The sequence below is a fragment of the Brassica napus genome, chromosome A9, assembly GCF_020379485.1.
Source record: "Brassica napus cultivar Da-Ae chromosome A9, Da-Ae, whole genome shotgun sequence".
NCBI classification, from domain to species: Eukaryota; Viridiplantae; Streptophyta; class Magnoliopsida; order Brassicales; family Brassicaceae; genus Brassica; species Brassica napus.
Window position 1 is genome coordinate 1,862,753 of NC_063442.1, and position 17,575 is coordinate 1,880,327.

At 32.3% G+C, this 17,575-nt stretch overlaps 1 protein-coding gene and 1 pseudogene across 1 annotated transcript; both read left to right on the top strand.

Annotated features, from left to right (window-relative positions):
* The first annotated feature begins 3,456 nt into the window (after positions 1 to 3,456).
* Positions 3,457 to 7,995, top strand: LOC106413253 (annotated as a pseudogene).
* Positions 7,996 to 9,934: 1,939 nt separating this feature from the next.
* Positions 9,935 to 12,523, top strand: LOC106411951 (subtilisin-like protease SBT1.7). Its single transcript, XM_013852819.3, has one exon. The coding sequence runs from the start codon at positions 9,975 to 9,977 to the stop codon at positions 12,258 to 12,260; it is 2,286 nt and encodes a 761-aa protein (XP_013708273.1). The 5' UTR covers positions 9,935 to 9,974; the 3' UTR covers positions 12,261 to 12,523.
* Positions 12,524 to 17,575: the final 5,052 nt, after the last annotated feature.

Consider the following 17,575-nt stretch of genomic DNA (forward strand, 5'->3'; position numbering starts at 1 on the left):
AAAGAAAGAACATTATTTTTTTTTAACTTCAAAAAGATACATTATTACAATTTGAAATTAATCAAAATTGAATAAAATGGTAATTAAATATTTGTAAATCTAATTGTTTTTTTATCTTGTTTAGCTGGATACTCATGAAAAGAAATCGATAGGTTAAACAAATGTTTCAAAATTTGTTGTGTTATTGTTTTGTCTATAAATTACTAAATTTATTTAATTGATATATTTAATTATTGCACCCTTAAATAATATTTTATTAAGACATTAGAAAACTATGTTTTGAGTTGCTTTGTCAAAATTGTACAAAAATCTATGATTTTTCATATTTGTCACGAAAATTTATATGTTAAACTTACTTTTACAGTATTCTTAACTTTATCACGAAAACAAAAATCTATGCTTTTTCATATTTGTCAATGTTCTCACACTTTCAAAGAATATATTAGCTTAGTCACTTACTTATTTTTTTTTTACAAAACAAAGTATCGGAGTCTTGAAAGTTGAATTCATATTATTGTAACTGTACATAAGAGTTTATGATTATATACTTAGTGATTCTTGTATATTTGTCCAAGAAAGTTTCAACGGCTTAGTGGTAACTGCCCTATATTTATGTCATACTAACCCGGGTTTGATCATTTCCTTCGCATTGTTTTTTCATTTTTACGAAAAAATAAATGAGATGACGTGGCAACTTCAGGCTCTCTGATTGGTTGATTTTCCTATCCTACGTGGACACCCTCTCCATGGCTTATATTTACCTTTTAGTATTGTACTAGGTTTTTTAACCGCGCTACGCGCGGATAAGATATTATATGTATTTCTCAACTCTAAAAAATAATGTATAATATTCTATTACAATTATTTAAAGAATTTAAAATAAGACTACATAACATAAATATATTTTTAAAATTTTCTTTGTGGAAATCATTATGTTGTTTGATTGTTGTACTTGAATCACATATTTGCATAGATATTTGTGATAGATGAATAACTATATTTTTATTATCAGTAAATAATATATATTTATTATATAATATAAGAAAAATGAAATTATTTACTTTTTAAACAAACTTGTCTCATGTTGGAAATTCTGTTATAGACATATCATATTCGAAGTAGACATTTTTACAGTTATCAATCTTCTTAACAGTCAAGAAACAAATCTGAATATCAAAACAATATCTCATACGATCTCTTTATAGAATAACTGCTCTGAAAAAATTGAATTTAAGCATAAAAAAAGACTGGAAATGGATGTGCAGATATGTTATCTAAGTCAGCTTTACAAAGTATTATTCATAGTTCATAAATCATTTATGTCCATCCTATTTTTTTTGTCCACCTTTTCTTATACATCTTGAAATAACTGATGCTAATTAATAATAAACTTTTGGCTGGCAAAAAAAATTAAATTTTTCTAATTATCGTTTAAATATTTTATTAATATTATCTAAGAAACTTTCAAGTGATATCATAGTTTAATTTTTATTAGTTTTTTTTTGTTAATTTTTAGAGTTTTTTGTATTTAAGTTTTTTTTTCATATTAAGCTTATATTTCTTTCACAAAATTGATATATATATATATATATATGTTATAAAAATTACCATCAAATCAGTTTTACTTATTTATTATTTTGTTTTTAATGAAAATACACTTTTTAAATAATTTAATTTAAAATAAAACTATATATTAATTTGTTGTATTCTAACAATTTGATTGATTTAATTAATTTGCTTTGGTGGATAACTTAAAATAATTTCATATGAATCGGGGAAAGAAAGCTTATGTTGTTATATTATATTTACTTGTGTATATAGAATCTATATATAATGCTAGTGTAATAAAGAAAGAACAGTATTTTTTTGTAACTTCAAAAAGATACATTATTATAATTTGAAATTAATCAAAATAGAATAAAATGGTAATTAAATATTTGTAAATCTAATTGTTTTTTTATCTTGTTTAGTTGGATTCTCATGAAAAGAAATCGATAGGTTAAACAAATGTTTCAAAAATTGTTGTGTTATTGTTTTGTCTATAAATTACAAAATTTATTGAATTGATATATTTAATTATTGCACCATTAAATAATATATATGTCATAAAAATTACCATCAAATCAGTTTTACTTATTTATTATTTTGTTTTTAATGAAAATACACTTTTTAAATAATTTAATTTAAAATGAAATTATATATTAATTTGCTGTATTTTAACAATTTGATTGATTTAATTAATTTGCTTTGGTGGATAACTTAACAAGTTTTCATATGAATCGGGGAAAGCAAGCTTATGTTGTTATATTATATTTATTTGTGTATATAGAATCTATATATAATGCTAATGTAATAAAGAAAGAATAGTATTTTTTTGTAACTTCAAAAAGATACATTATTACAATTTGAAATTAATCAAAATTGAATAAAATGGTAATTAAATATTTGTAAATCTAATTATTTTTTTATCTTGTTTAGTTGGATTCTCATGAAAGAAATCGATAGGTTAAACAAAAATTTCAAAATTTGTTGTGTTATTGTTTTGTCTATAAATTTTAAAATTTATTGAATTGATATATTTAATTATTGCACCCTTAAATAATATTTTATTAAGACATCAGAGAACTATGTTTTGAGTTGTTTTGTCAAAATTGTACAAAAATCTATGCTTTTTCATATTTGTCACGAAAATTTATATGTTGAACTTACTTTTACAAAAATTTAACTTTGTCACGAAAACAAAAAGCTATGTTTTTTTCATATTTGTCAATGTTCTCACACTTTCAAAGAATATATTAGCTTAGTCACTTACTTTTTTTTTGTTTACAAAACAAAGTATCGGAGTATTGAAAGTTGAATTCATATTATTGTAACTATACATAAGAGTTTGTGAATAAGAGTTTGTGATTACATACTTAGTGATTCGTGTATATGTATCCAAGAACGTTTCAATGGCTTAGTGGTAACTGCCATATATTTATGTCATACTAACCCGGGTTCGATCATTTCCTTTGCATTGTTTTTCATTTTTTACGAAAAAATAAATGAGATGACGTGGCAACTTCGGCTCTCTAATTGGTTGATTTTCCTATCCTATGTGGACACACTCTCCATGGCTTATATTTGCCTTTTAGGATTGTATATTGATTCTTAGCTTTGTCACGAAAACAAAAATCTATTTTTTTTTCATATTTGTCAATGTTCTCACACGTTCAAAGAATATATTAGCTTAGTCACTTACTTTTTTTTTTACAAAACAAAGTATCGGAGTCTTGAAAGTTGAATTCATATTATTGTAACTGTACATAAGAGTTTGTGATTACATACTTAGTGATTCTTGTATATGTGTGCAAGAAAGTTTCAATGGCTTAGTGGTAACTGCCCTATATTTATGTCATACTAACCCGAGTTCGATCCTTTCCTTCGCATTGTTTTTTCATTTTTACGAAAAAATAAATGAGATTACGTGGCAAATTCAGGCTCTCTGATTGGTTGATTTTCATATCCTACATGGACACCCTCTCCATGGCTTATATTTGCTTTTTAGTATTGTGATACTCCCAACACAGAACCATGGGAACCAGACAAAGTAGAGTCATGTAACGTTTGAGCATCCAGCTACTTTTGATACTCTAGCTATGGAGGAGAAGAAGAAGGAAGAGATCAAGAGTGATCTCGTTAAGTTTAGTAAGAGCAAAGATTATTACAAGAAGATAGGGAAGGCTTGGAAGAGAGGGTATCTCTTGTTTGGACCGCCCGGGACTGGTAAATCAACCATGATTGCTGCCATGGAAAACTTCTTGGAGTATGATGTTTATGATCTTGAGTTGACAACGGTTATGGATAACACACAGCTGAGGAGGTTTGTTGGGGGTGAATTTACAACCTCCCTCAAGGCCCATCAAGACAATGAATTAGGCCCAATTTGTTAGGAAACACTAGCTTATTCCTTGTATAAATAAAGAGACACCTCTCTTTAGACTTAGAACATTTATTACAAAGAGCTTATGGATTATTAGATTACTTTACACTAGAAACCATTCTTGTAATACAATCTGTGATCAATAAACTCCTTTTGATGTTCATTTCTTATTTGATTCTTTCAAGATTTTTCCTAAACTACAAGAATCTAATCTTTTGTCTTTAGATTCTTTATTGATTGATTCCAACAAACATCACCAGCATAAACACCGTTTTTGGATCAAACAGTTGGCGCCAGAAGAAGGGGGCAGAGGGAACAATTTTCATAGGATATCAAATTTGGAAAAACCCTAGATCTAGGTAAAAAAAAAAATCAAGATCGACTCTTTCGTCTCCCATTCTCGAAACAGCTCATGAGTCTGGTCAGTGCATCGAGAGGAACGGGATGTTTTATCTCAAGCTCTCCAGGCTTGGTGACATCGCGGCGAGTCTCTCTTGAAAAGCCTCAACGTCTCGAGATGGGCTCTGACTCCGTCACCGTTGGGCTGAGAGTCGCTTAAGGTCTGTGTACAGGTGATTCGATGCCGTTTAGCTCCCCTAATGAAGAAGGCAATCTTCGACAAGAGTTTGATTTTGGAAAAGCTCGTGACTTTATCTCGGTGAGAGCTTGTCATTGTGATTCGATCTCGGTATCTAGTCTTCATGGGTCACGAAAACTAGTAAAGGATCAAGCTTTACTAGTTAAATTTACTCTGGAGTGGTCGGCATCTCCGCATCTCGGCTTCTCGGCTTTTCGTACTCTGATTTTGTCCGGTAGTTAAATTCGCCGGCTCAAGCTCTATCAGCACTAAGGATCCCAAGCTTAACATCACGAATGCAGCTATGATCTCGTCAAACACTAGTTCAGCATCGCCACAGTTCTTTGCATAACTAAGAAGATCGTGTGCGAAGAGGATCCACAAGACGACGAGCTCGTACCCTAACTCCACCATTTTCTCCACAAAGGAAACAGCTTCAGCATCTTCCAAAGAAGAGACAGAGCGAGAGAGAGAGAGTTGAGAGGAGCTACAGAAACACTTGATCAAGGCATTGAACGTGTAGAGATCGTTTCCAACCTCTGAAAGTTTCTATCTTTTTGCTAGGAGAGATGAGACGTTGTGTCTCTTTAACTTGACGAGGGAGCTTAGGAGTTTGGTAAGCTGATGATTGATGGATTAATTGCGTTAAAGGAAGCTCATGCCCAGTAATGGAAGATCCTTTGATGAAGGAAGACGTGTTCTTGGTTTAGCTTTTGTGGAGGATTCCGGTGAAGCAATCTCTTCGCTGTCGTCACAAGCCATCTCTGCATCTTAAGGACACAAGATAAAGGGAGAAGAGAAACAAAGAGGGATCTTGAGCTAAACTTGTGGTTTGTCTTGTCGACAATCACCATCTGGTTTTGAAATGATCTCCGCAGGTCAGTCTATGCGGCTCCTTCTCATCAAAGCTCAAGACTTGATCCAGGCAAGAACCATCTCGTCACAAGAGCTCGTCCTCTCATCCTTTTGTTTGCAAAGACTCCTAACAGAAAGAGAGCACAAGAAAAGAGGGATCTTGAATCAATCGCCTCATCACCTCGTCGTTTGTTCTGCCATTTCTGCAACTCGCTGAAACTTGCTTATCAGAGGGTACATGACAGAGGAGAAAGAGGAAGAGAAGCCCAGATATCTGTTTCAATTGGAGAAGACAAGCACGGAAGATGACGTAACGATCTCATCACGATACGTCTTGAGGCCGATATGACCTCACCTTGTTCTCCACGTTTCGCCAAGACAAGCCTGCCGCAAACGGTACGAGCTTCTCTGAAGTACCGCCATGTTAGGCTTGTCCACAAGAAATGTCAGTCTTTCACCCTCCATCAGTGGCAACGAGCTCATCATGAGATCATCTCAATAACAGTTCGATCTCAGCAGACGTTTGTCTTTTCTCCACCTCGAAGATAAGCATTCTATAACCTTTATGAGATAACTAGCGTTGATTGATTTATTACTTATAACCTTTGCATATTGCTTAATAATTAATCTATTATTGCTATCATGTGCAACTCGTGAACACTAAGTAAAACAAGTTCGGTCACTTAATTATCAATTACACAAAATTGATAATTTCTTTTCTTGTGGCTTATCTTGATCTGATCACCAGTTTTTTTGAAAGACAGTATTGCTGCTCGTGTTAACCGCCACTCTTGCCGGAGACTATGCTCGACGAGACGCTCCTCTTGCCGGTGACTGTGTTCTCGGACACGACGCGTTTCTCTTGACAGCAAACTGCGCGTTCATCAACGTTATCATATAGCCTGACAAGCATACACGCCAACAACTTGCTCGGCAAACACGACCTCAACACGAGACTTCGGGTCGTCAATAGTTTGGTAAACATGTATTTTAGGCACGAGTTTAAATTGAACTTGCTTTTTATTAGGCACGAATTTGCGGTCGACTCGCTTATTGTTAGACACGAGTTTACAAAAACTCGTCTTTGACTAGGCATGAGTTTACAGAAACTCTCCTTCTACTAGGCACGAGCTCTCAGTAAACTCGCCTCTGTCTTAGCATGAGTCAAGTAAACTCGTCTTTCGCTAAGCACGAGTTTAAAGCAAACTCGCTTCTTACTAGGCACAAGTTCGAAATAAACTCGCCTAAACCGTCATAGGCATGAATGTGTCTAGTTCATTGTCTAATAAACCCTATTCGTAAACTTCGCAGAGATCGATTTCATCTCTCTCAACGAACTTGGGGGGACTCACTGTTGGGGGTGGATTTACATCCTTCCTCAAGGTTCATTAGACAATGAATTAGGTATATATTGTTAGAAAGCCCTAAGCTTCATCTTTCTATAAATAAGGAGCTACCTCTTTATGAGAAAAGGATCTTATCTTCTCTATTTGATACCTAGAACACTTCTTACAAAGAGTTTATGAATTCTTAGATTTAATTTACACTTGTAATCATACATGTAATACAATCTTTGATCAATAAACTCTTTTTGATGTTCATTTTTCATTTGATTTCTATGTTGATTTCTCTTAAGCCTCAAGAATCTAAGAAATATATTTCTTAAATTCTTCATTGTATGAATCTGACAAACACACCGATTTCGGTTCAAGCAAGGTTACTGATTGAGACTTCTACTAAGTCTATTATTGTGATTGAAGATATAGATTGCTCTCTTAACCTAACGGGACAGAGGAAGAATAAGAAGAAGGAGGATGATGAAGATGGAGACGACAAGGAGGCAATAGAGAAGAAGATGATGAAGTATGAAGGTGATAAGAAAGAGAGCAAAGTTACATTATCAGGGCTACTAAATTTCATTGATGGGTTATGGTCAGCATGTGGTGGAGAGAGGATCATTGTGTTTACTACAAACTTTGTGGACAAGCTGGATCCTGCTTTGATTAGGAAAGGAAGAATGGATAAACATATAGAGATGTCTTATTGTGGGTTTGAAGCTTTTAAGGTGTTGGCAAAGAACTATTTGGATGTGGTGGAGAGTGAGTTATTTGATGAGATAAAGAGGTTGCTTGAGGTTGAAGAAATCAAGATTACGCCGGCTGATGTTGGGGAGAATCTGTTGCCTAAGTCAGAAGGGGAAAAGGGAGAGACTTGTTTGAGGCGTTTGATTGAAGCTTTGAAAGAGGAGAAGGAGGAGGCAAAGAGGAGGGTTGAGGAAGAGGCGAAGCAGAAGAAAGATAAAGAGGAAGAGAAAAAGAGAAGGAAGGAAAAGAAAGCTGAGAAGGAGGCAAAGGAAGAGGAGGAGAAGAAGAAGAAAAAGATTGAAGAAAATGGTGATGCAGAGCATTGAATTTGAAGAAAAATATATATATGTTGGTTTTATTTATCGTTCATATAAAGATTTTTGTCTCTTCCATCACATGAATAGCTTTAAAGAACATCACTAAGAGGCATAGAAACAAATCAGTATGCTACAAACTTGCTGATTTTCTATATCAATAGAGAGCTATGATGAAGTAACATGAATTGTAATATATGGTTAATATGATGTAGAACCATTTATCTTATATTTTTGCAGGGAGCATATCAAAATAAAAGGAGTAGAATAGAAACGTTATAGTAGAAGTGTAGAGCATAGTTGAAAACAGTCTAGATTGTCTACTGTATTTGCAATAGTTTATTAGAACCGGGGGAAAAGTGGTTATCAAATTTGCTTTTAACTCGCACGCCAAAGCGGTCACATCACATCTTTGTCTTGTTGCATACGTCGTGGAAAATGTGACGAAAGCTGATTTTTATTTATATATTTTTGGAACAAAGGAAGTTCACATGAAGATATATGGACGGAGAGGAGAGGAAAATGACGATGACAAAACTCGGAAGTTTCCTAAAAGTAAAAGTTGCGTACGTCCGTAGCTTTAGTCAGTGCGGTTGGAGATACTATAACTTTGCTAACGAATACTTTCTGAACATCTTATTTTCTACCTTAGATATAATATGGTTTATATTATATTTACATGACTCATACAATATCCACTAGTTTGTTAGATATAATATGAGGATCGATATTTTTAATGAGACTTGAGATTTGAGAACAAAGTGGTGTAGAGACTAGAGAGTGCGTGAAACTGAATTTTTATATTTTATGATGTTACAGTTCATAACGAAAAAAATTATATCCTATGATGTCAAATAGACCGAACATGTCGACTTTGTTGGACTTTACGAATCGCTTGTGCGATGCATTCTTACATAAGTTTGATGTTATCCAGTGCATTATATTTTTAAAAGATGGTGTCGACTCTATTGACCTTGACCAATCAGTTAGGATAATTTTTTTAAACAAGATATAAACTCACTGAACGAATTTGCTTACAATAATTTATTTATTTACTTTTTTTTTTGAATTATACAAGAATATCATAGTCTCACATAAATGGTCTAGACTAGTCACGTATTACCACGTGTCGGTCTTCTGGTTTTGGCGATGCCAAAATATTAATTCCTCAGGGGTCAGGACTCGAACCCTAGTGACTTCACCGTATTAAACTTTTGTTCTCAATTTAATCATCACCAAACCTTAAGTCCTGGTTAATTTTTTTGTTTACTATAAAGAGAAGAAAAAATAATAGATGGCAACAAGATACTTGTAAGGAGTGGAATTGTGGAACATTTTAATTAACTGATACAAATTTAAACACCAAAAGGGAAAACTTTTTCAAAAAAAAAAGTTAAATATGGGTCAATTTGGCAACTCTTTTAATAAACCAAATAAAACTTTACTTTTTTGAAGAAATAAAAAAGGAAGCAATTAAAATAAAAATGTATAATATGAGTCGATTTATGGCAACTGTTAATTAACTGAACCAAAATTAAAAAAGCTTATTAACCATGTAACCGAAGGAAAAAAGTACATATTCCTTAAATAACACTTGCAAAATGAAAACAAAAACAATATTCGGAAAATAGTAAAACTAAACTTGGAGCCCAAGAGTTCTAAAGTGGAAACATATAATAGACCTTTCACGAGACACATCCAATATATATCTCAAGACATACCCTATACATAACCAAGCCCAGAATAAAAACAAAAAGCTTTTTTTCAAAAAAAGGGAAATGTTCCTTAAATAATATTTGCACAGTGAAAACAAAAACAATAATTTGGAAAACAAAAACAATGATTTTAGTCCCATGTTTCTTATAAGTCAAAAGTCAGATTTTTTATTTATTTAAAGAATATCACTTCGTTAAGAAGCCCTTTTTCAAAAAAAAAAAAAAAAAATATCACTTCGTATGTCGGTAAACTTATGTTAACAGAAGTCTTTAATTTTTGTCTGTGGTGAAACAAAGAAGTTTTCAAACACTGAAATTTACGAAAAAAAAAACAAAAGAAATCGAAAAGAAAAACAAAAGTGATCAACTTTCAAAGCAGAATAGTGGACACAAAAGTCTAGTAATAATTCATTCATAGCCGCCAATATCTACTCACTCTCTTTCTCGAGACTGTAGTCTGTATATAAACTCTCTCACAAGTTAACATGTCCAAACAACTTACAAAAGATGTCTTCTTCGTTTCTCTCCTCCACTACTTCCTTCTTTATTGTTCTTCTCTACTTGGGCGCCTGCCACATCTCCGATGGAGCTCAACAATCAACTTACATTGTTCACATGGCGAAATCTCAGATGCCGTCGAGCTTCGACCAACACTCTCTCTGGTACGAGTCCTCCCTCAGGTCCGTCTCAGAATCTGCTGAATTGCTCTATACTTACAACAGTGCGATACATGGATTCTCTACTCGGCTTACTCCCGAAGAAGCCGACTCGCTCATGACCCACCCTGGTGTCATCTCGGTTCTACCAGAGAAGCGGTACGAGTTAGACACCACTCGGACTCCACATTTCCTCGGTCTGGACGTACACAACGCAGGCCTATTCCCCGAAACCACCGGTGCATCCAGCGATATCGTCGTTGGAGTTTTTGACTCAGGTGTTTGGCCAGAGAGCAAAAGCTTCGCAGACGAAGGATACGGTCCCATCCCGCCTACATGGAAAGGCGGATGCGACACTGGGACTAACTTCACCGCTTCGCTCTGTAACCGCAAACTAGTCGGAGCTAGATTCTTCGCTCGGGGTTACGAAGAAATTAACGGACCTGTGGACGAATCCATAGAGTCAAGATCACCTAGAGACGACACCGGTCACGGAACACACACGTCATCAACCGCGGCTGGATCCGTTGTGGAAGGAGCTAGTCTTCTAGGCTTCGCTAATGGGACAGCTCGTGGGGTTGCTTCCCGGGCTCGAGTGGCGATTTACAAAGTTTGTTGGAGATATGGTGGTTGCTTGAGCTCAGATATTTTAGCTGGAATGGATAAAGCCATCGAAGATAACGTGAACGTTATGTCCATCTCTATCAGCGAAATAGCGGTTGATTATTATGGAGACATTATGGCCATTGGAGCATTCGCGGCCATGGAAAGAGGGATCTTTGTTTCATGCTCTGCTGGTAATAGGGGTCCCAGCTCTTACAGTGTTAGGAACGTAGCTCCGTGGATTACTACTGTTGGGGCTGGTACTATTGATCGTGATTTTCCCGCGCTCGTGATTCTCGGCAACGGGCAGAACTATACTGGAGCTTCGTTGTTTAAAGGAGATGCTCTCCCGCCTAAATTATTGTCGTTTGTTTACGCCGGGAATGCTAGTAACAATGATACTGGAAATTTATGTTACCCTGAAACACTGATACCCGAGAAGGTAAAGGGGAAGATCGTGATGTGCGAAGACGGAGGAAATAGTAGGGTTCACAAAGGGGAGGTAGTGAAAGCTGCTGGTGGACTCGGAATGATTCTGCCGAATACGGCGGATGACGGAGAAGAGCTTCAGGCGGTTGCTTATTTGTTACCGGCAGCCACTGTGGGACAGAAAGCTGGTGACGTTATCCGTAACTACGTCTTGACCGATCCCAATCCCACGGCTAGGATTGTTATCCAAGGAACTGTAGTTAACGTCCAGCCCTCTCCCGTGCTTGCAGCTTTTAGCTCCCGAGGACCTAACCCGGTAACGCCAAACATTCTCAAACCGGACTTGATCGCTCCGGGAGTCAATATCCTCGCCGGGTGGACCGGAGTTGCTAGTCCAACTAGACTAGATTCTGATACTCGCCGCGTGGAATTCAACATCCTCTCTGGAACGTCCATGTCTTGCCCTCACGTCAGTGGTTTAGCGGCTTTACTCAAGTCTGTGCATCCGCAATGGAGCCCCGCGGCGATTCGATCTGCTCTTATGACCACTGCTTACAAATCCTACAAAGACGGAAAACAGATCATCGACATCGCGACGGTAACACCTTCAACGCCGCTCGGACACGGTGCTGGACACGTGTCGCCCACGACGGCCACCAATCCAGGGCTCATCTACGATCTAACGGCGGTGGATTATTTAGATTTCCTCTGTGCAATGGACTACACAGCTTCGGATATCGAAATCGTGTCGAGACGCAACTACACTTGTGATCCGAGCAAAGCATACTCGGTCGCTGATCTAAACTACCCGTCGTTCGCAGTTTACGTCGACGTAGCCGGTGAATACAAGTACACACGCACGGTCACTAGCGTGGGAGGAGCTGGGACATACTCCGTTAAAGTAACCTCGGAGACAAGAGCAGTTAAGATTTTGGTTGAACCGGCGGTTTTGAATTTCAAAGAAGTAAACGAGAAGAAATCGTATGCGGTAACGTTTACCGTAGACTTGTCTAAGCCGTCTGGGTCTAACAGCTTTGGGAGCATCGAGTGGTCAGATGGAAAACATGTGGTGTCTAGTCCCGTGGCTGTTAGCTGGAACTATTAAAAGACTCTAAAAAAAGAGAACGTCATGAGGGTTCGGTTTAGTATATAAGCTGTCCACATAAAATTTTAAACGACCAATAATATGGATCATTGTTTATATATTATAAATAATATTTACTTGAAATCTATTGTAGATAGAAATAGTTTTGTGATGCAATCCGCGTATATACGCAGAAATGAATATTTACTGAAAAACTTAATTGTAACTAGATGTGCGCGGAGACGTTGACGTTTTTTCGTTTATATAAATGTGTTGAAATGCTAATGTGCTTTTGTTTGGTCTTTGATTTCTCAAGATTCGTATGCGTTTGAGGTTGTTGTTTTGGTTTTGTGAACCATTTTCGTTATTAAAGCAGAGTGGTATATTTGGTGGTGTCTATTTGATATTTGTTTTTTTTGCAACAATGGTCATTCTTCCGAATTTTATATTTTTTTATTTCGTTTATTTTTTGTTCTCAAATAAATTATTTTTTGAAAATTATACTGGTGTGAAATTTGGAAACTTACACCTGTTTTTATGAATTCTAACGGGTTGAAAATGAAATATATTGTTGCAGACAAATAATAATATACTAGACCCTAACCCGCGCGCCAGCGCGGATTAGAATTTTCAGTTTTTAATTATTTATTTTATTAAATGATGTATTTGTAATATTCGTTCATATTATATTCATTAAGTAAATATTTTTTTTTTGCATCTTAAACTATCTATTTTTTACGAATGTGTGATATCATATAAAAAATATAAGAAAAATGAGTATAGAGTTAATTAGATAATTTTAAAAACAGAAATTTTTCTTTCGTGTGCGATATCATATAAATAATGATTCGCCCAGTTAACAAAAATAATGATTATTTTACGTGTAATTTTTTTTTATTTTGACCATTTCCTTAAAACTATATTAAATTTTACATATTTTAATTAGAATATTTTTAATATTTTTACATTTTTATTTGAAATGCAACTCAATATTTTTTTAACATTTATAAAAAAATATTTAAAAAATATTTTTAGAATTTGTTTAAAAATATGAAAATTAGATTTTAAATTAAAATTATCCTAAAATATGATAAGTTTTGATGTAAACGAAAACTCAAATTATGTCAAAAATAATGATATTCAATGATAATAACAATTTTAATTGATTATTTTTAAAAAAATATATTTACAAAAATATTGTTTGAAAGAAAATTCATTTATCTTTCAAATATAAAATGAAAATATTATAATTAAATAATAAAAAATATAAATAAAAACCATAAATTTAGCAAATGACAACTGGGTTATATTATGCTAAAATTTTCTTTCTAACAATTTATCAAATGACAAATGAGTTATGAGCAAATAATACCATATAATTTTTAAAAATATAGCAATTCTTAAATATTTTTTGAATAAATAATTATTTTTAAATTTAAACAACTGAAAATAATATTAATACAATTGTGTGAGTCAAATTTTAATTTTATTGATGCATGTTATATATTAGTGATGCATGTTTTAGGTAACATTTTAATGATGTACGTTTTTAAAAATCTCCATTATTAAAATTATGCACGTAAGGATAAATCATGAGTTTTTTTTGTTGATTAAATGACATTATGTCCAAATTTATTTAAGGATATTTCATTAAGGTAACTGAAAAAGACAAACAATAAAATAAGAAGTTTAAATTTATTTAAACATATTTCATTAATGTAACTGAAAAGACAAGTAATAAATTAGGCAGTTTTATTCGTTTTAGGATATTTCATAAATGCAACTGAAAAAGACAACCAAAAAAAGGGAATTTAATTAATGAAATAAAAATATTTTCAAATGAGTATTTCTCTTTTAATAATATAGATTTCATTAATGTAACTGAAAAGACAAGTAATAAATTAGACAGTTTTATTCGTTTTAGGATATTTCATAAATGCAACTAAAAAAGACAAGGAAAAAAAAAGTTTAATTAATGAAGCATGAACATTTTCAAATGGGTACTTCTATTTTAATAATATAGAGTTGGCATGTAAAAATGTTGGGTTTGTTAGTCAATCAAAGAAACGATAGTGAAGAGTTTGTGGTCAACTTGCAATATATATAATTCTGAATTGTCTCTGATAATGATAATTGACTGGAGGATCTAGCTTTCGGTCATATTATATAATCGTACGGTCTAGAAGACATTTTTGGAGGTCCCATTATTAGAAAAAAGAACATTTACAGCACTGCCACTACCACTGCTTTTAGCTTAAAATAAAAATTTATGGAAATTATTTATATCTGCCAAACGATTTTCATCCATTCCCTTAAATAATCATATACAACCACTTAATTAACCTGAATATATATTTATTTAAAATGGGTATATATAATGAATATATCTATACTATTAAAAGGAAAGGAGTCTTAAAAAATCTACTTAAAAAAATTATTGCAACCTTTCATTTTTAAACTAGCCTATTATAACTAACCAAATATTATAACTAAACTTTATTATAGCAACACAATTTATGGGACCCATACTTAAATTATCTCGATCACTACTAATTTGTTTTATTTCCTAATCGATCATGTATCTTAACTCAAGCAAAACACACATAGTTAAATTACAACTCCCCTTAGCTACACGTATGAACCAAAAGAAGACAAAATACATACGTTAACCTTATTACTAATCAATTTTTTTTTAAAAAAAGATACGAGTATACAACATGTATTTATTTAACATAAGATATTATCTCTCATATCAATAGGTCTAACTCATTGTATGTTTCTAAACAAAAGAAATAATTTATCTACATTAAAATTGTAATAGTATTGATTATTACAAAACTTATAATTTGAAATGCATAACATAAATACAATGTGTTTAGTTTATATAACAAATCAAATATTTTATTATTTTATGTACTATTATAAAGTATATGCGAAGTTTAATTTATTTTTAAAGTATTATAAGATTTTCTGGGTTTTTGCCGGATGTGCCGGTATTGGTTCACAGGTTAATAAAGGAATTTTGGGTCTAATTAGATTTTTAATTAATAGGTTTTTAATAAATCAAAATTTTATGGAAACATATTAGTTGGTAGAATCTCTGATAGAATACTACATGAAGAACATAAGTCAGTCATAATTATATACGGCAACTAAGTTTTGCGGTTCGACCGCGAGTCCAGATTGAATATAAAAACATTGCTTATATCTTATCTCATTTATAAACTATTTATGTACCTCTACTAAAAGAAGTTAAATAATTTGTAAAAATAAAATGCCTTCTTCGCACCATTTAAATGTATATACACTATTATTTATCAGCATTCTGTTTTAGTTCAATATTTTGGTTTTTGTTCTGTTTTGGTTCGGGATTTTGGTTTTGGTGTTTTGGTCCTATAAATTTAAAAACTGTTTAATTATTTAAAAATTTGGTTTAGTTTCAGTTTGGTTATTTTGTTTCAGTAGCAAAGTTGAGAACCGGTAAATATGCAAAAAAAAATTGGTTAAATTTAATTTCGGTTTGATTCTGGTTTTTCCGGTAACTACAGATTTATAGATAAAAAATATCAGATAATTTAGGTCTTTCAGTTTAAATATCTTATAATTAAGATTATTTGGATAAAAATATCAGATAATTCAAATATTATTTTAATATTTTGAATAAAAATATATTCTGTAATTTGTTTGGGTAATTAGGTTTTTAAATAATATTTTTAGGATATTCAGTTATCTAGAAATTGAATATGTTTAATATTTGTAATTATATAATTTATATTTTTAAATTCAGGTACCCATTAGGCTCCCAGTTCGGTTTCAATATTTCGGTTCCACAGATATATGATATGTTTAGTTATTTATGAAATTCTTTTTAATTTTGATTTTGGTTTTTTCAGTTTGGTATGGTTCGGTTCGTAGTTCCGAATAAATGTGTCCTCCAAACTTACACTATCTTATATATGAATTCATTAATAATGACGTAATTTCGAAAACAAACCCGCGCTTTCTAAGTGCGGATCAAAATCTAGTATTTATTTAAAATGGGTATATATAACCATTGCTTAAGATGTCGTTGGAAAATATTTTATGATATCATCGCAAGTTATTTGAATAACAATTGATATATATATACCTTGCAAAACAATCCCCAAACCCGTGAAAACCTAACTATAAGTGTTGCCTCAATATAATATATCGTTTACCATGCAAAAAACAAACCTTAAACCCCAAATAAATACAAGTTTACCTATCAATTTAGAGACTTTTTTTTTTACATTCCCTTGAATTAGTATTAATATTACTAGAGATTTTTCCCGGGCTACGCCCAGGATTTTCTCCTATATTGTAATTTTATTTAGTTTATTATGGAGTTTAGATTTGACTACATATTTTATACTTAGACTGGATATGCTATATAAATTATTAAACAAATTTGCAATTATTTGTATTGATTTTATTGACTAAATTTTAAAATTATTAAAATTTAATTTTTTTTCTTTCTATATCAAAATACATATAAGTCGGTATCTGAATAAAAAAATTAGTTCAAATTAAATTATTCGTTTATCTTCTAAAGTTGTAGAATTTATAACTTGAATTTATAACTTAACATTTGTATTTGTAAATGTACATTAGAATCAATTATAAATTACAAAATAATAGAAAAATCTAAATTTATTTGGAAATCTTAAATTTATTTTATGTATCAATTGTTTTCCAATGAATTCAAAATGGTTAAAACTCACAATTTGTTGTGTATTTTTTAGGAATTTGTATATAGAATGGTCAGAAAAATAGACTGGCAGTTATTAAACTTTATAGTAATGTTCAGAAATCTATTTTATTTTGATTGTTTTTATGTTAAATCATTGATAAATTTACAAATGATTTAACCATTGTTATGGTTTTAGAATTATTGAGTTCACATTTATAGGTCTTTTGTCCTCAAAAAGAAGTACAAACCAACATATTAACGGGCTTCTTACTTCGTTTATTTCAGTTGAGAAATTAAGTTAATTGGTCTAACTAAGTTCACAGCTAGGCAAACATGGTTTGATATACATATTGAAAATGTTTTCTAAGTGACCAAGAAAAAAAAATCTGTAGAAAATTTGTCAAATAGTGTTGATGAAATCTCAGCAGAAATAGAATAAATGAAATTAGTTAATATGGTTTCTGTTTAACATAGCCCATGAATTAAATCTGTTATTTTTATGCAAAACCGAACCATCTTATGATCATGGATAAGTTAAGTCAAACTGTAACCAAAACTACAAAGAGTATTGTCATCCAAACCTCGGCATAGTTCATGAGAAAACAATACAAATGAAAATATGACA